General features: G+C 40.1%; 1 protein-coding gene across 1 annotated transcript in view; it reads right to left on the reverse strand.

The window, feature by feature from the left end:
- The window catches only part of LOC138283525 (mucin-2-like), a 219,408-nt gene that overhangs the window by 103,436 nt on the left and 96,053 nt on the right, over window positions 1–19,919 (reverse strand). Inside the window, exon 4 of the mRNA XM_069221465.1 lies at window positions 10,883–11,039. Within this exon, the coding sequence (XP_069077566.1) occupies window positions 10,883–11,039 (157 nt within the window). The remainder of the gene's footprint in view (window positions 1–10,882; window positions 11,040–19,919) is intronic.

A 19,919-nucleotide genomic window follows, 5' to 3' on the forward strand; every position in this document is an offset into this window, starting at 1 on the left:
TAGTGACCACAATCATAGTCAGGGTAAGTCAGTTGCACATATGAAGTAAGGAGAATGCAGAAAGCCCAAAGGAAACCCACCAATCCCTATTAGTGTCCAGTAACTCTCAGTGTATAGAATAGTACCTAGTTTAAGCTAATGCGGTGTGCAACTCCACCAAGGCCCTTGCTGCACAAAAGAGCCTGAGGGGTAAGGAGAAAACCCCAATAATCAAACACAATGAGGGGGTGCATCACTCCAATTAGTCAAATGAAATGCAACAAGTACAAAAAGTCAAATCAAATAGTGATGTATGATATCCCTTGGTTTCAAGACTGTAATCAATATGTGAATCTTGTTACACCAATAAATTCATAAAGATGAGCAGCCAACGCGTTTCGCCCTACACCATGGGATTCTTCAGGGCTGCAAAGTAACACATACCCATAAAGAAATAGAATAACATAATGGCATACATAAAGTAGCAAGAACAAAACATATTAACAGACAAGACATTATATTTACATACATATACCGAGAATGACAACATATTTCAAAGGTTACTGACAAAATTAAAAGAAATAAAAACACATATATAAACACTTATCTTAATTGAGACCAATGTCAAATTACATATGATAAATGGAACCAGCAAGGGAAAAGAGAGAGAAAAGAGAGAGAAAAGTCCCAAAATTGTGTTGTAAGCAGAAATATACGAAAACGTGAAAAAAGTCAAAAAAGAGAGAAAAAAATAGCCAAGATCCTACTTTAAGCCAAAAGATAACATAAGTAACAAGAAGTGGATCAAGTAGAGAAAAACAAAGTTAATGGCCATCGAAAAAGGCACATACCAGAAGTAATGTATCGATCAAGCGAAATAATTGTTCCCAGTGTGCATATATGCACAAGTATAAGATGATTCTAAAAAGGTGAAGAAGAAAAGAAAGAAAGAGCTCATAACGATATAAATACAAAAAGGAAATGTTGATATTGTCATATTATGAATAGACAGAAAAAGTGGTATTTATATAAATATATTAGGACTGCGAAAAATACATAAATACAAAAAGGATTTATACTGAAGTGATCTGATGAAGAGTCCCCGGTGCCAGCCAAAATGAGTTAAAAGGCATTCCGGTGACCGCGTTCGTGTATGAATGAGCGCTTGCCGCCATACCTGAACAACGAAAATAAGTTGTTCCACAATGTCCTCTCTGCTCGTAAATTTCGAGATGAAAATGACAAGAAATAGAAAAGATGGACATGCGTGTATGCCGCCCGTCAGTTGTTTACATGAGGGACGGCGTCCAAATATCAAACCTCGTACAACGAGGAGTATCTGGTATTTAAGTTCCCGCCGTGCGCGTAAGGAACGATGTAGACAAAAACAACGGACTATGTGAAACCAGTTGTACTGAACAAACGGAGTACTCTTGATTATTAGTGGCGGCCATGCTGGAAAAGAGGGGTCAATGAGAGATAAAAAGAAAAAAAACAAAGTCCAGTGCTTGTAGGAAGTAAGGAATAATAACAAAGCGCCAGAATTTGAATAAATGGAAATAGAATATTAAGAAGTGACGTGCAAAGTATGGCAAAGACGCAAGAGTATTGCAGGAAGTGTAATAAATAACCCAAGATCGGAAAAAAAAAGATTATAAAAGAAAGAAAAGAAGAACATGTAAACAGTAGTAAGCCTCCACGGTCCCAAATGGACAAGACAATAAAATCCAATGGAATACCAATGTTGTGGGGCAGTACAAGTCGTGATTTTTAAATCTCCAAATGTCATGAGGCAGATAAGTGTGAAAAAGGTCGCTATGACATATAATAGTTACATCAGCTAACTGAACATAGGATCAATATAAAAAATCTATATTTTAACATCAGACTGATATAGAAATCTGAATACAATATATGATTCAAAGCAGAAAAAGAAACTATTGTGTACATAATATAACAAAAATATCACAAATAGTAGTGCAATTCATGATCTGTGTTGAGTCCCAGCTCAACTGTTCGTAGACGACAGATCCAGGCTGCCTCCCTTTTACGTAATTGCAACTCTCTATTGCCTCCTCTGGGACTAAGTGGAACATAATCAATTCCATGAAACGAGATTGATATATCATGTGAATGAGCAAGTATCATATGCGATGACAGTGGGTATCTGTTGTCATTGTTTTTAATGGCACGCATATGCTCCTGTATCCGATGTTTGAGAGGTCTAATAGTACTCCCCACATATATTTTGTTACATTCACATTTTAAAATATAAACCACAAATTTAGTATTACAGTTAATAAAGCTCTTAATGGTAAAAGTGCCGGTATTATTGTAACCAAAATTTCTGGTTTTGTCCAAACCAAAGGTACATACATTGCATCCACGACATGTGTAGAAACCAGGAGGTGGTGCGGGAAGCCAAGTAGACATATTGGGTACAGAGAAAAAGCTGGGACAAAGGTAGTCCCTTAATGTCCTACCCCTTCGGTAAGTGATTTGGGGTGACCTAGAGAGGAACCCTTTGAGACCAGGTAAGTCAATAAGTAAATGCCAATGACGTTTAAGTATTTTATAAATACCCTGACTGTATACTGAGTATCTGGTCACAAAGGACAAGCGTCCATTATGTTTTTTGTTGTTTGTTTTGATTCTTTGAGATAAAGTATCCTTTCTTGATGTACTCATAATACGTTGTTCTGCTTTACAAAGGATCTTGGATTGTAACCTCTGTTGGTGAATCTCTGTTTGACAAGTCTGATTTGTTCAAAAAATAAATCATCAGTGCAGCAGTTCCTTCGCACTCGTGTCATCTCGCTAAAGGGAATGATATTAATTACAGAAGACGGATGTGCACTTGTCGCGTGCAAGAGACTGTTGCAAGATTTAGATTTCCTGTACAGAACACTTTGTACAGAATTGTTGTGTATAAAGAATTTGATATCTAAGAATTCAATGCTATCCCTACTGTAGTGGAGACTAAGGGGGTGATTCTGACCGCGGCGGACGGCGGTCGCCGCCCGCCAAGCGGTTCCCGCCGAAAGACCGCTCCGCGGTCAAAAGACCGCGGCGGTCATTCTGGCTTTCCCACAGGGCCGGCGGGCGACCGCCGAAAGTCCGCCCGCCAGCCCAGCGGGAAACACCCTTCCCACGAGGACGCCGGCTCAGAATGGAGCCGGCGGAGTGGGAAGGTGCGACGGGTGCAGTTGCACCCGTCGCGAATTTCAGTGCCTGCAAAGCAGACACTGAAATTCTTCGTGGGGCCCTCTTACGGGGGCCCCTGCAGTGCCCATGCCATTGGCATGGGCACTGCAGGTGCCCCCAGGGGCCCCGCGGCACCCCCTACCGCCAGGAACCGGATGGCAGTAGGGGCTGTCAGAATCCCCATGGCGGCGGAGCGCGCTCCGCCGCCATGGAGGATTCTCAAGGGCAGCGGGAAGTCGGCGGTACACCGCCGACTTTCCGTTTATGGCCGCGGCTGAACCGCCGCGGTCAGAATGCCCAGCGGTGCACCGCCAGCTTGTTGGCGGTGCTACCGCCGACCTCCGCCATGGCGGTAATTACCGCCAGGGTCAGAATGACCCCCTAAGTTTTACATTATATGGATTGTCATTTAGAAAGGCGTGGTAAACGATAAGTTGTTCAATAGATCCATTCCAAATCAGGATAATGTCGTCTATATACCTCCCCCAGAATACAACAAATTCAGTCCAGGGGGAGGCATGTTTACCCCAAGCATGTATTTTTTCGAACCAGCCCATAAAGAAACAGGCATATGATGGGGCAAATTTCGAACCCATTGCTGTCCTTTGTATTTGCTGGAACCATCGAGTATTGTGTAAAAAATAATTTCTAGACAAGATTATATCGATCATATCCAAGAGCATTTGGTTATGATCATAGTGGGCTGCAGAACGGGTGTTTAAATAAGAAGTAACTGCCAATAGACCAAAAGGTTTTTGGATACAAGTATAAAGTCTGTTGACGTCCATTGTAATGAATAAAAGATCGTTAGACCACGGAAAGTCCTCAAATTTTTTCAAGATGTCCTTACTGTCTTGTATAAATGAAGGTAAATTATAAACAAACTTTTGTAAAAATAGATCCACAAATTCTGATAGTCTCTCCGTAGGGGAATCAATCCCCGATATAATAGGTCTACCAGGGGGAAAAATGCCTTCCTTATGAATTTTTGGCAAGATATAAATGCAAGGATATCTTGGATATTTCACAAATAAGTATTTAAACTCATGGTCAGATAAAAGACCCTGTTCGTGCCACCCCCACAATTTATTATTGATATGTTCAGTCAATTCGAACATTGGATTACTAGTGAGGCATTTGTAACAAGCAGTGTCAGCCAGTTGCCTATCAATTTCCTGCATGTAGTCTCTTTTATTCATAATGACTACATTTCCACCTTTATCGGCCTCACGAATTACAATTGATTGATCTTTTTTGGAGGCTAGTAAGAGCCTTCCGTTCCGAGGTGGACAAATTGTCTATTCGCTGCCAGTTGGCTTTAAACATGCTAAAAAATTTAAATAAGTCAGATGATACCTTGTTAGAAAATTGGTCAATATTACTATGTGCATTGGTAGGTATGAATTTGGAACGCGGTTTGAGACCACTAGTAATATTCAGATCTTCTTTGATCCCTAATTCAGTTCTAATATTTCCAATATCAGATTCACTGCCATCTTGTAAGGACATCAAAAGCTGTATGCCATACAAGTCGGATATTGATTCTGTTGCTGTGTGGGTATCTTCAGCAGCATGCTCCACAATCTGTGATGTGAGACTTTCACCATTGGAGGACCCTCCTAATTTGGGGGAAAAATGGTTCTTCAATTTAAGTAAACGGGTGAATTTAAATAAATCAACAAAAATCTCTACCTGATCAATATTCTGAGTAGGAAAAAATCCCAAGCCTTTACTAAGCAGATTGTACTCAATGGTGTCTAAGTGGCAGTCCGATAGGTTAACAATAGTCAAGTCACCCCCTGATTCATTTGTCCTGGGGGCAGAGAGTTCTAGTCTTTCTTGGAACGAGTGCGAACCCCCTTTTTTTCTGAACTTTTTTCTCCATTTTTTCCCACCCCTTCTGGTCTTGTTTCTCTTCGATTTGTCTTTGTTCCAAGACGTAGTAATTAGAAGAGCTGTGAGGAGTTTGCTTAAGTGACCCGCTTTCTTTTGAGGTGCTGCTATCTATAGAGGATATGGAACTACTACTGGAAATATTATTATTGTTGTTATCTTTTGGCTTAAAGTAGGATCTTGGCTATAGGTACTGGGAGATGTCAAAACAATTATGTTTCAACATTTATAATGGGATTGCACTTGGTTGCTTTTTCTTTCCTTTTTCTCTCTTTTTTCCTCCCTTTTTTTCACTTTTTTCACGTTTTCGTATATTTCTGCTTACAACACAATTTTGGGACTTTTCTCTCTCTTTTCTCTATATTTTCCCTTGCTGGTTCCATTTATCATATGTAATTTGACAGTGGTCTCAATTAAGATAAGTGTTTATATATGTATTTTTATTTCTTTTAATTTTGTCAGTAACCTTTGAAATATGTTGTCATTCTCGGTATATGTATGTAAATATAATGTCTTGTCTGTTAATATGTTTTGTTCTTGCTACTTTATGTATGCCATTATGTTATTCTATTTCTTTATGGGTATGTGTTACTTTGCAGCCCTGAAGAAGCCCATGGTGTATGGCGAAACGCGTTGGCTGCTCATCTTTATGAATTTATTGGTGTAACAAGATTCATGTATTGATTAAAGTCTTGTGGAAGAAACCAAGGGATATCACACATCACTATTTGATTGGATTTTTTGTACTTGTTGCATTTCATTTGACTAATTGGAGTGGTGCACCTCCTCATTGTGTTAAAGTCAGTTGCACACCATAAGTTAACCTCTGCTCACCCTGTGGTACCTTGGCACAGAGCAGGCAGACTTAACTTAGGAGGCAATGTATTTGTGCAACACTTAAAACAGTAAAACAGTGGGAACACATTATAGAGCCTAATTGAATTTATACAACTAGACCTAAATGACACATATCTAATAATTAGAAGTCAATATATTAATTTTTAAAGAATATCTGCAAATAGAGGGCTTAAAGCATATAGCCCCAACTGGGGCTTTATGGTCATGCTAGACCGGGTGAAATATGAAAATTCAGGCAAACCGTGATGGAGCGCAGGTTGAATACAGGGCCAACCTTGTCCTACAGAAAAAGTACCATGCATGGAGGGTTGCCTTGATTTTGAAGACCAGATGAGAGAAGCAGAGAAGGCGATGCATTAGCGTTGATCCCAGTGGATGAAGGCTATGCACTGGTTCTAATCCATGCAGTGGAAGATGCTTCATCAACGAGCCCCGCAGCCATTGATGCAATGTCCTCAAACAGCATTGTGTCGGTAAGCCCCTTCGTGATGAAGGTGATGAGTCATCGAGCTGTGCAGCCGGCAATGTGATGTCTCTGTCCTTGGCTGCAGCGGCAATGCATCAGCATCAAGGGGAGATGCATTGGTTCTGACGGCGCAACAACAGCAATGCATAGATGTTGTAATTGCAGCACTTTATACAAACTTCCAAGGGCCCAGGACTGGATTGGCACCCCTTGGCAGGGAAAGACTTACAGCAAGCTGTTTCAGGATGGACTCAAGTTCTTAATGTCCCTGAGACTTCAGAACAGGAGGCAAAACAGCAAGCCTTGGGGTCACTTTGGTTCAGAGGATGTGGAGATGCAGATTCAGTCTTTCACACTCCCAGGCAAGGAGGTCAGCAAGCTGCAGGGTATGCACCACAAAGCAGGAGTCCAGGAAAGTCCTACAGAGTCAAGCAGTGTGGCAGTTCCTTCAGCAGCACAACAGTCTTTCTTCTTGGCTGAATGTCATCAGGTCCAGAAGTGTACTCATTTGGTGGTGTTTGAGGTCCAGTAATTATACCCAGTTGTGCCTTTGAAATGGGGGTGGCTTCAAAGAGAGGTCTTTGAAGTGCACAAAGTACCTGTCCTGCCTGCCCTGGCACCAGACTCACTACAGGGGTAGGTATGCAGCTCTATGTGTGGGAACAGGCACAGCCTATTCAGGTGAAAGTGTTAGCTCCTCCCTCCCATCCTGTCCACAATGACCTATCAAGATTTTAATGGCCCATCAGGATTTGGATGGCCCATCAGGCACAAATACCCTTCCTTTGTGTGTGGCTGTCTAGAGGGAAAGCACACAGCCAAGCTCCCAATCAACCCAGACATGTATTCAGAGACAGACAGAGGCACAGAATGGTTAAAGTAAGAAAATGGCAACTTTCTAAAAGTGGCATTTTCAGACTTGCACTTAAAATCCAACTTTACCATAGGTTGTGATTTTAAATTGTAAGACCAGAGGCACCAAACGTGAAATACTTGTCTTTCCCCAATTGGACATCACATTTATAGAATGTAATAAGGCAATCCTAATGCTAACCTTTTGGAGAGATAGGCCTTGAAATAGTGAAAAACAAAATGTAAGAGTTTTTCACTTCCTGGACAGTTAAAACTAAAGAGTTCACGTTCAACCTTTTAAATACACTTCACCCTGCCCTTGGGGATGTCCAGGGCCTACCCTAGGTTTGTCTTATATGTATTAAAAAGGAAGGTTTGGGCCTGTCAAGAGGATTAAACTACACACTAAGGGTCTGTACTGGTAGGCCTGAGTTATAAACAAGAAGTTACTGAAGTGGGTGGCACAACCAGTGCTGCATGCCCACCAGTAGCTTTTAAGCCCTGGGCACAGGTAGTGATTTTTACTAGGGATGTATAAGTAAATTGAATATGCTAGTTGTGGAGTAAGCCAAAGTTATCATGTTTTAGGGAATGGGCACCTGAACTTTAGCGCTAGCCAGCAGTGTCAAAGTGCCCAGAGTCCTAAAACCAGTAAAAATTACATCAGCAAAACAAGAGGCTAAAGGTCAATATTTTGGGGGGAAAACACACCATGGATGCCAGGTTTTACACCTCCACCTTCTCATAATACCCATTCCTACAGTGGCATGGTAGCTCATCATCTAATCCATCTGTAACACTCTTAGTAGTTAGCATTATGTCATAGCACCACTTACTTTATTCTAGAACACGGTTTTGTTCCTGCACTCTGTGTACAAGTAAACTTTGTGGATTTGCTCATTAAGCATCTTCAACATTTAGAATCTTTCCGACTATTGAATTAAAGCAATCTCTGGTGTGATATAATATATTATATTAAGAATCTTAAATTGTTACAGATGAATAGCTGCCGACCTGTTCAACTCACATCTTAAGACAAGGTCATTTACTAAATCAATGTGGCTACTTTCATGAGCAAGCATAAGAGATCATTTGAGAGAAGCGTTATACAGTTCATCAACAGAATAACTTAAAAAGAAATTTCAAACATCCAGAATCTTCACATCTGAACGTACTAAATATAGACATTGCAATGAACCATGATTTGCAATAAAGAGATTGACTTTATTTTTTAAAAAATGTGTAATTGAAGATATCTGAATAGATCATGCTTTGACAAACAAAATGTATATTACAAACCGGTAAAAGAACGTATTACTCCATTCTTACATAATTGTCAAATGGTTTTTATGTCAGTTATAGACCACGTCTTAATTGTATAACTTCTAAAGGATTAAGGAAAAGTAGATTGTTTGAAAAGAGGGAATAGTTATTTATAGGTTCAATTCCATATAGACTAATTCATATAATGTTCCATATTTCCAAAGCCCTAAGCAAGATCCTAAAATACACTCTCTTATAAAAACACACATCAATTTGATCTAACCAGATTATTTTAAAACTTGGCCACTACTGTGACTTAATTAAATTTTACGAATGACCAAGTTTATGGAGACAAAGGGCCTGATTTACATCATGGCAAAGGGGAATACTCTGTCACAAAAATGACGGCTATAGTTTCTGCCATACTACAATCCCATTGCAACCTGTGGGGATCGTAATAACCATCATATTAGTGGCGGAGTATTCAATCCACCAGGATCTAAATCAGGCCCAAAGTCACAATTGAGTAAATAAGCTCTATTGAATAGTGGGTTTGGTCAATAATTACAGGATTGTGTAAATGACAGGGACATGCTTAAATTCTACCCAGAGTAGAGTGACAAGATCATGTTGTTAAACTTTAACCATCGAGACAGGGAAAAAGTTTTTTGACAAAGTGGATTTTATAATATATATAAGACAGTTGTTGGAGAACATGGAAGAGCTTGGAACTTCATTAAATTTCCTGGGTGAAGTTGTGCAGATTAAGAGCTCTCTTGCCAGATACGGGATGATGATTTATTTGCTGTTGTTGTTGGTGTGTGTTTGCTGCCTGTGAATCAAAGTTAAGTAAAACTTCTTTGTTCAACATTCATGGTGTTTTGTGTATATTTTCTTTAAAAAGGGACAGACCAAAATTTTATATAATTTAGTTTACTTAATTTGACAACTCATTTGCCCATAGTCCATCTAATACACTATAAGGAATAAGTTACTAGACTGGGTGCAAGAAGTTGATATCCTATGTGCCATTGCTGCCCAGAAATATAGTTTAAAATCAGGTAAAGCCAGGCCGCCTCTTTTAATTTGGAGCTTGATAATAATAATAATGGCTCTTCTTACCATACAGTAACCCCAAATAAAATTGTTAATTGCCGTTTCCAAGTGTCTAAAATAAATGCTAAGAAGTGGACTAGATTTGCAAAAATATAAAAATGTAGGTAAAACGTTCATTTTAATAATACTGGATTGACCCAGATTGTAATGGGAAACCAATTCCATCTCTGAAAGAGTTGAGCAGATTTAACAAATAGATACTCAAAACTGATTTTAACTATTTGACATACACTACTACAGATCTGACCACCAAGATAGGTAACAGTTTGCATCACTTTTGCTTCTGATCCCTTAGTCTAATAGATGGATGTAATTTGCAACTTATCTGGATTCAGCTCATTTCCAGACACTCTCAAAACATTTTTTAACTTCATCTTCATCTACTTTCACTGCTAGGAGATATATTATACCCTTATATGGCACTGTCATCTCTGTATGCCAAGATTTCATCTCTATAGTATTCAGAGCAATAGAAACTATGGGTGTCATTACAAGTTTGGCGGTCCCAAGACCGCTGAATTACAAGTTCCACATGGTGATGGTATGACTGATTGGAGGAGGCAGGGGGCAGTATAATGGAGCTACTACTTGCCATGCATCCCACCTGTCAGTACAATAGGCAGTCTGTGCCCATTCATTACAGGAATGCACAGGACAGAACACAATGCTCCCCCAAACTCTAGATTTTTGGGGGGACCACATTAGCCCCTGACTTAACCTTCATGAGGCAGTACCACCTGAGGCCCCCCATACTGGGCACCTTACCTGCCTGACTGCCAAGATTTCCATGGCGGTAGGATCCACATGGGAAATCTTCACGGTCGTGATGGCGATGGTGATCCCAGTGCCGGGATCTCCAACATTGGCCACCACGGTCAGGACCACCACGGTCCCTGCTGCACTTCAGGCTGGCGGTATGGTCACCAAACTCATAATAGGGCCCTTAATGCAGCTTAGGAGTACTGTTAGAACACCTTGCAAATGGGAAGTTTTCAAGATCATAATTGCACAACCACATTTGTTTCTTAGAATGTGGTCATTATCCTGCTTGACCAATTTCACCAGTCTGATCTTACTTTCTTCATTCAGAGTGGCTTCCATGGGATGAGCACTTTCTTAAAAAAATTAGAAAATGTGTATACCTTCCAAAGATGTAACAGAAATTGGTCTATTTTTGTAAACACACCAACATGCTATATTTGGGATATTCCGGTTCCTGCCTATCAAGTCAAGCCAATCAGTGATACTCACGGCACACATCTGGAGTTCTCCAAATAATACAACTGCAGGCCTCACTGCATGCCTGGGCATAGGCAGCAACCGCAGTGCAGAAGCTGTCACAGTCCCCACTGTTGTCACAAGCACATGAGTCCCTCAGACAAGCGTCATAGTATGGAGCTGCATCCACCTGTTGGAAACAGTTGATACAATCCATTAGTTTTTCTTTTATTAAGTAACTTGTGTCCCAGATTGTGCTTCATACTGTTATTCATTGCTCTGCTGCTTCCTGAGATTTTTAATTTAAAGCCAAGGCTTTTGAGGGCTATTTGAAGCTCATGTAATGCAAGTTAGATCTAAACTTTTAGGGCCTTGAGAACACAGCTTGGATAGCTAAATAATATCTAGATTTTTTCAGATATGAAAATATATATTTTGATGCTATAAGATATAAAATACCCAATTATGAGTTGGTCAGAGTGCTACCAAGGGTGAGATATAGCTCCAATTGATGAGAGATCTGCAATCCCAATACATGAAATTTACTGGCAAAGCAGCCTGGTAACATAGGGTGCTGATCAGGGAGGAGTTGTGGATGCAAGTGTGTTCCGGATCCTGTCTGACCCCCTCCTAACCCAAGTGCAAAAGCATGGAAGGCTATCCCTGTTATGGTTCCATAATAACATTATCATTTCAACTTTGGCTGTCCTACAAAGGGACTGCCAAAGCTGTGGGGAGGACGTCACCGAAATGGCAGCAGCGTCCCCTCTGCCCTATTATAATGTTCCTGCTGGTCTGACTGGCAGGAACATTGCAATAGAGTGTTCCTGCTGGTCAGACTGACGGGAACAGTGCTACGAGATAGCACTCAGCTCCCTTAAAGGAGCCAAGTGCTATCTCATAGCACAGAGAGGGCCTCCAGCAACCTCGGAATGTGCACTGTCTACAGAATAGTGCGCATTCCAATGTGCTGGGAAAGAGGGCCTCCAGCACACCCTCATCGACAACCTTACATGTCAGTGAAACCTCCATGGAAAGGCTGGCGGTGAGGGGAGTTGTAATCAGCCAGGAAGCACTGAGTTCAGGGCCGTCTTGGCTGAGTACAACTCTGACCACCATCATGCCGTCCGGAACCATGTTCCCGGTGGGGACGGTGATCCCCTGGCAGGTCCACCCTCCAGGGTTGTAATTGGGCAGTCAGACTACCCAGAGTGCAGTGGTCTAACCGCCAACACGAGTGTGCCGGTCCTCGGTCCGCCACACTTGTAATGAGGCCCATAGTCTGAAATAAATATTGTGTCCTAAATTTTGCTTACAAAAAGAGCACCCCTTTACTATTACTAATAGAAATCCTACACACAATGAGACTAATGTTCTGCAAATGAAATTTAGGCCAAAATGTTTCTGCCACACTATATTACTCACCTACATGTTCTGAAAGACAACTATCCCTCCTGCCTGATATTAGTCTCTTCTGACTCTAGTGCCACTTCTAAATATAGCGATGCCCAGAGCAGATAGTAAATGGCAGTAGAAATTAGCCTATTTTTCGATAATAAATAGGAATTATGTCAGAAATCTGGGTCGTAGGATCCCAAAGCATAGAGATGTTATTGGGCTCCAGATGTGACAAAGGGTGTCTTTAACTCCTCATGTCCTGGGGCCCCTTACTGGAAACCCCCAAACTGTAAACAGAGGATCAGCAGACATTAATCCCCAATACCACCATATATTTTATTTATTGGCATTTATATAGCATACGCCTAGGTAGGAAGCTATTGAGTATTGTACATGAAATGAGGATTGGAAGAAAATTGGGAACATTAAGCGGGATACACCATTTTTAGGCACAGGGAGATTAAGTGATTTGCCAAGAATTAAACGTTGTTGAGCCAAACGCTGAAGCTGGGATTCAAGCCTGGGTCTCCAGGATCCAAAGTCTGCACCTTTAGAAACTAGGGGTCTTATTTAGGACTTGGTGGGGTCTAATACCTGTCACAAATGTTACAGATATCCTGTTCACCATATTATACATCCCAACAGGATATCGGTCACATTTGTGACTAAGTATTCCATCCACCAAGTTCTAAATCAGGCCCTAAGCCACATGGCATGCAATTAAATAAAAGTTAGGCCTAACGGTTTTATGGCAAGATGTTCAGGATCCAACAAACCGTATTAAATTAGACATTTCAACATTAATACACATTTCAAGAAGTTATGCTAGATCATGTTTTACTTTCATTGTTAAAAATAATTTTAGAAACAAGGAGCAAAAACAATGCACATTTCAGTGAAATTCATATTGTAACGATTGAACACACACTGATTAATAGCTACTAATGACCACAAAACACAGTGGGACCGTATACACTCTCAAGGAACATCAGGAGATCTGAGCTGAAACACGAAGTTAGTTGTGAATAGAAATTTTAAGCATGAGAGAGGGTGTCCTGCAAACAGGACCACGTGGACAGCACTTAGGAGTCAGGGTTCAGCAGAGGCAACCAGCAGGGTCCAGTCCAGGTCAAGTTGCAACTGGTTAATTGGGCACTCTGGGAGCAGGCCTCATACACCTTGCGGTGTCCCTGCAGAGCATCTACAATCTTTCAGGTCTCCACTTGGGTAACAGACAGCAGGCCTACTCATTTATTTTTCTGCAGGTCCAGATGTTTTCTGTTACGCTTCGGGTGACATGCCACTTTTTTAGGATTCATAAGCCAGGGGTGCAAGGTGACTCCTGCATGTTCCCTAACTAATGAGAAAAACATTCTCCAGTGCAAACCTTTCCACCTAAGCTGCACAGTCTTTTTGGCTTCCTGCAAAGTATCCCACAGTGTACTATTCAGGGTTAAATCCAATATGGCAGAACTCTTCTGCCCATAGAGGTGGCTGATGTCACAGCTAGAGGTGTGTTTAGGGAAATGAGCAGTCCTCTCTTTATGATGCTGGTTCTGAGACTAGTTCCCCTCCCAATGTGCTAGTGCTAAGGTTGCTACACTGAATCCTGAGACCAAAGAGCTTCTCCTTCAAAGATTTTACATTAGACGTAATTATGTGTGGACATTCCTCACCCAGATCCTTTTCAATCTAATGAAGCTCCTGAACTCTTCCCAGCTGTTCTTCCTGAGCTGAGTTCAGTCGCATATCTCACACCTATGCCTTCCTACCAAATGGTCAAAGCCATTTTTCTTGCATTGGAAGCAGTTGCCACACCTCATTAATGGAAAGGGGACAGATGCTAGCAGGTGAATCCTAATTAGTCTACTTCGCCTTCAAGCAGGCAAAGGCTAACTGACTTAAAAGTCACTTTTCCTATATGTTTACCAAATATCCAACTTCACCACTGAATGGAAGTTTTGACATATAGTAAGGACAGTGGGTGGCTGAATCATTTCTGTGGCATATCTCAAACCCAATTTAAAATTAGTTTTTTCTCATAGGATCAGTTACATCCCTTAATAGAGAATATTGCTTTTGGGGCTAGTAGGAACATAGCAACACAAAATTCTTACGCATTACACCATTAAATACTAAGCCCTCTACATTGTGAGCTTCAAGGTCTCCTTAGGGCTGACTTAGGGGTAACTTATTTAGTATTCAAAAGTACTGTTACTTTCTGTGCAAAAGTGTTATTTTTATAGGTTTAACTGCAACTTTGAAAGTGTCAGCAGTCATGGTAGCCAAGGCCTGAAGTCCTGTTTTCCCTTGTCACTGTACTGTATGCACACTAAGTAATTAAGGCCCATATTTATACCTTTTAGCACCGCTTTTGAAAACTTAGAAAATACAATTGTATTTTGTAAGTTTGCACCGCTTTTGCGTCAAAAAGCGGCACAAATAAGGAGCTAAAAAAGTATCAATATGGGCCTAAGTCTGCTGGTTACATTTAACTTCCACAGTGGATGTTCCTGCACAGCATAGTAATGCCTTATGGGAATATTAAATATGGTAATTGGAAATTAGGCAATGAGTGTGATCATGCAAAAAGAGTGAATTTTTTACACTATACAAACAATATATAAGCAACAAGGACAACCCATAAGCACAAGGGCAGGGCCTAAAATGGAAAGGCAAACGGGAAAAAAAAAATAGATGATGGGTTGAAAATCCTGGTGCTCTAGATAAAGAAGAGCAGAAAGCAAGTGAAATTTTGATTTGTTGCTAGGCAAAGAGCCATGATTGCAATGTTGTTAAATATGTTCTTCCACTAATGACCCAGAAGTGTAATCCTATGCTAGGAAGTTCCAACCTCAACAATAGTTAGTGGTCTCTTGGTTCTCACATGCCATTAACCCTTCCAGAGATTCCACTCACTTTCATGGTTAAATAGATTGATTTTATGATTTTCATGGGGGTGAATATGTAAATGTTGCCAATCTAAACACTGTTTTACCAATGCCAAACCACCACAGCAACCATCGCTTTGTTTATTTTCCCTGGTTTTCAATTATTTCTTTGATGAGATATTTGAGTGCCTGATAGCTCCAATAAACCTCATGGATGAGAGAGGTTCATAGAAACCCCATGTCTTGGGTTGAAGCTTGACATTAACTCTAGATAGTCATTTGTGACCCAGACATTTGTAGGGAAAGTCACATCAACAACATTCCTACCCTATGACAAATTAAAGGTAATGCTTTAGGCATACGTTTGCAAACTTTGTAAAACCAGATTAGATACTAGAGATGAACCCTTTAGACTTCACACTTCGGCCAAAAGGAAAGAGAACATTTTGTTTAGCAGACCATAATCAATGTACTATGGAACCCATCTGCCATAGTGCTACCTATGTGCTGATAGGCTCAGTAAGACAACAGTTTTAAATCCTCAGCCACAGCACGTGTACAAACAATTGTGTGTACATGTTCACGTGTAACCAGCACAAAGCCTCTCATGCCAACTGTGCAGCAGAGTACCATAAATTAAATGATGGGCACTTGAGGTCACAGTTCAAATTTATTTCTGACAAAAGCCTACAGCGGGGGAGACTCCATAATGGCATCTTACTCACACCAAATGTCCAAAACCTGGGCCTCCAAGAAATTTATTCATGTTGGTAAAATTTGCAAAATCTAAAAAAAATTACATTGTAGTAAGTCATTTCATATGATTTTTTTAAACAAGAGTGTAATAGACATAAAAAAAATCTTGCATAATACTAGTGGTAGACTAGTTTGCACAGAAACTGTATTGCTGAGAGACATTTGCAGCTACTATGTCCCTGATTATGAGACTGGAGGTCTTGAGATCACCAGCCTCGTGGTGGTGGCCACGACCGCTGTTGCTGTGGCAATCCGACTGCCACATTACAACCCTGGCGGTCAGACCTTCAGGCGGAGAGGGGCCCGGAGGAGGGGAGCAGACTGGTGGCCCGCTCCCCAGGCATGACTTCACCCCTCTGATGGCTGACAAAAGAACTTATTATCTCTAGTGGGGATCTATCCCCCGGTATCTCCTTGTAGACTAGGCAACTTTCTTACAGAGGATAATATACACACCTCACAGTGTGCTAGAGGACTGTGCCTAAAGAGACCGTCCTGTGGGCCAAGTTTGCTGAGGCATTGAACCCCATGTCACGGGCACCTAAATCAACTGCACTGCACCCAGCAGTCACTGGGGCCCCACTGGGTGACCGGCAACACATCAATCGAACGCTGCAACATGATGGTGAAGCCTAAACTCTCCAAACCCCAGCCACAAGACGGCCCACTAAGATGGGCAAATACCTTAATAGATTCATTATTTCGCTTTTGTTTTGTTCAAAAGGCAAATAGCCATGCAATGGAAAGCACCCCCAGCATCAGATACCGTTAAATGGTCTCACACAGTCTTGAGATGGGTGAAGACGGAGGCAAGAGTCCTACGTTCATTCAGGGACAGGGGCCAACTCCACGCGGGCTGTGAAAGCTGGGACACAATAGTGGCAAGATGGGAAACTAAAGACAACACTTACATGCCTTGATAAGGGCCACATGACACTAAAACATATCTTCCTTACTTACATATTCCCACCTAATGATGGAACAGGGCCCTCTACACCACAAATGTAGGTTTCAAAGACATTACAAACTACACTGTAACACTCTGCATGTTGAATTCCCTAGGACAATTCTCCTTAATCCCGTACACATTAAACGTGCTTTGACCTACCACTTCAACACCATTAAACTCATCATAGTTAAGGCAGATGGGCGAACTGCTTTCCTGTGATTGTAAGACAAACAATTTGATACTTACGCATTTTGTTGTGCTGAGAGGAGTGTCCCCGATGGAATTTACCCTACTCCCTCTCCCAGGGAATTTTGTTCTAAAGTTTGCAATTATGTTTGTTGTTTGATAAATCAATAAAAAACATTTTTTTTTTAAACTGTCACAAACAGAAGGTGAGAACCTGCAATAACTAGGTAAAAGGGCAGAGAGAATATGGAAGTGTTTTAAAATGGCATGGGGTGGTATTAAGGGGGCACTTGACATGATTTTGATGCATACAATATTAAAACACAAAAATTATGTAAAATAAATATTGTTAAAATCATTGCCTTCATATACTTTATTAATAAACCACAAATATTGACAACACAAATATCAAGCACTTTAAACTGTTAACAATTATTGATTTTTATTTACTTATATCTAAAACACAAATATAGGAAACAAAAAAATGGTCACCTTTAAATAAACGTATGTCAAAAACTCGATTCACACAATATCGACTACAATAATATGGCCAAATTAATTACATTATCATTAATAAATATAAAGATTACTTTTTATATACAACAGTTACTTAAAATAAACATAAAACATTTTATATACATGTTTAAATTAAAAATAAATCTATTACATCAACAATATATTTACAATTCACCCCAAAAGCTAAATGACTATATTCATAACTATGATTCAAATATTTCCATTAACTACAAACATCAAACAACTTAAATACTAATATATATAGATATATATATATATATGCATATATGTATATAGAAGTAGAAATATATATATATACTCAAAACTAATAAACCACAAATCAAACATTAAAAATGTAACCTAAATTAGTATATACTACGTTTACCATAGAATAACATAACTGATCAAAAAAATCAAACTAAAAGAAAACTAACCAATAAAATTATTCGAACAATGAAATCAACAATTAAAAAGTCACACTAATTTTATCAACTAATTATTTGAAAAATGACAAATGCTGCAATATGTAGAAACTCTGATGGATTCTCTGACTAGGTTCTTAAAGAAAAATTATACATCTCACCAAAAACCTAACCAAGTAAGTTAAACTTATTTAATAAACTTTAAATAATTAAGAAAACATGTTTCAACTTCTGTATTTTCTAGATGAAAATGCTACTACTTCGAAAAGTGATGACCTGCAAGAAAAAATTCACATGTAACGAACCAACAAAAGATATACAAAGTATACATAAATCATTGAAAAATATAAACTCACCCCAATAGCGAGTACAAATTAACTAAATGACCTCAGCCTCTACAAACTACCAACAAATAAACTTTTAAAATAAAACTGACAACTGTTTTTCTTAAAACATAAAATAAATCACCTGCTCCACATTAGAATACCCCTAACTTAAAAGCTGCAAAAAAGTGTGAAACATCTGAAAGGAACATAAACTTTTGTATGAAAAATATAACTATTTGCATAATTGCAAAACCTATAAAAATAATATTTATTTATACTATAACACTACTTTTAAATAAAATGACAGAGAGCGACAAATATATAAATAGCATTTACTACGTTATATGGTTTACACCTACAAGGCAGAGAGTGCAGTGACAGAAATCTGAATTGGAAACTTACCCAAATGTATTGTAATGCATGCTATTGGAGGGCCATTATAAAAAGATGATGTTGTAATTCATGTAAGAACACAACCACCCCCGTAAACAATCTTAAACTTTTCCAAAAAGAGAAGCACTTTCCTAATACTGAATTTGCTCATATTACATAATCATTTTATGTTCATTCTAGTACTATTAATTCTTGGAAACCATTCATTAAATTCACAACAAAGGGCCTGATTATGAGTCTGGCGAGTCACAAGACTGCCAGACTTGCTGTGACGGTTGGACCACCTTGGCTGTGGTGGTCCTACCTCCACATTATGAGTTTGGTGGGCAGACCCGCCAACAGACTGCCATCTCTGCTGGGATCCAAGATCCCAACTGGCGGGCCTAGTGGTATTCAGCCAGGGAAGTGCTGTACTCAGCGCCGCCATGCAGACTACAACCTTGTTCTCCACTAGCCTTTTCATGGCAGTTTCCCCACCATGAAAAGTCTGGTGGGGAACAAGTACTGGCAGCCACAGGGGCAGACAGTGCACATCCTGAGGGTGCTGGTGTACCCCCTCTGTGCTACAAGATAGCACTCAGCTCCTCTACGGGAGCTGAGTGCTATCTTGTAGCACTGTTCTAGCTGGTCTGACTGGCAGGAACGCTCTATTTCAAGGTTTCTGCCATTCAGCCAGGTCAGACCAGTGGAAGTCTTGTAATAGTGCAGTGACGTCCTCCCCGAGGGTTTGGCAGTCCCACTTTGGGACTGTCAAACTTGTAATCAGCCCCTAAGCCTTTTAGTCTTATCTAAAGATGAGTGGCAACAATCTTCATATATGACATATAAATGATTTATTGTCAATTCACAAATAGTCACATGTGGTATGCACAGCCCAGCCAACACACTTCGTCCTCTAATGGGACTTCATCAGGGATCATGTGAGTCATGAGTTCTGAAAAAGTAATCCACCATATCGTTAACCTAATATCCCATGTCTCATATATGGCTACTATATACACCTGATAAGGTGGTACCTTAGCAGGTTTTGTTTGTTAGTCATATATGAGCCATAATTGACAATTGGATATTAGATGAACCCTAAGTCTGTACCTTATAAGGTTGAGAAAGTTCCATGAGGGAACGAATAATGAGTAGAACCAGAAAGATCAAAATATCAGTGATAGAATATAAGCGTATTTAGGGGGTCATTACGAGTTTGGTGAGACATCCAGTGACAATCACAGAGAGCAT

Source organism: Pleurodeles waltl, chromosome 3_1 (genome assembly GCF_031143425.1).
Source record: "Pleurodeles waltl isolate 20211129_DDA chromosome 3_1, aPleWal1.hap1.20221129, whole genome shotgun sequence".
In the NCBI taxonomy this organism is placed as follows: Eukaryota; Metazoa; Chordata; class Amphibia; order Caudata; family Salamandridae; genus Pleurodeles; species Pleurodeles waltl.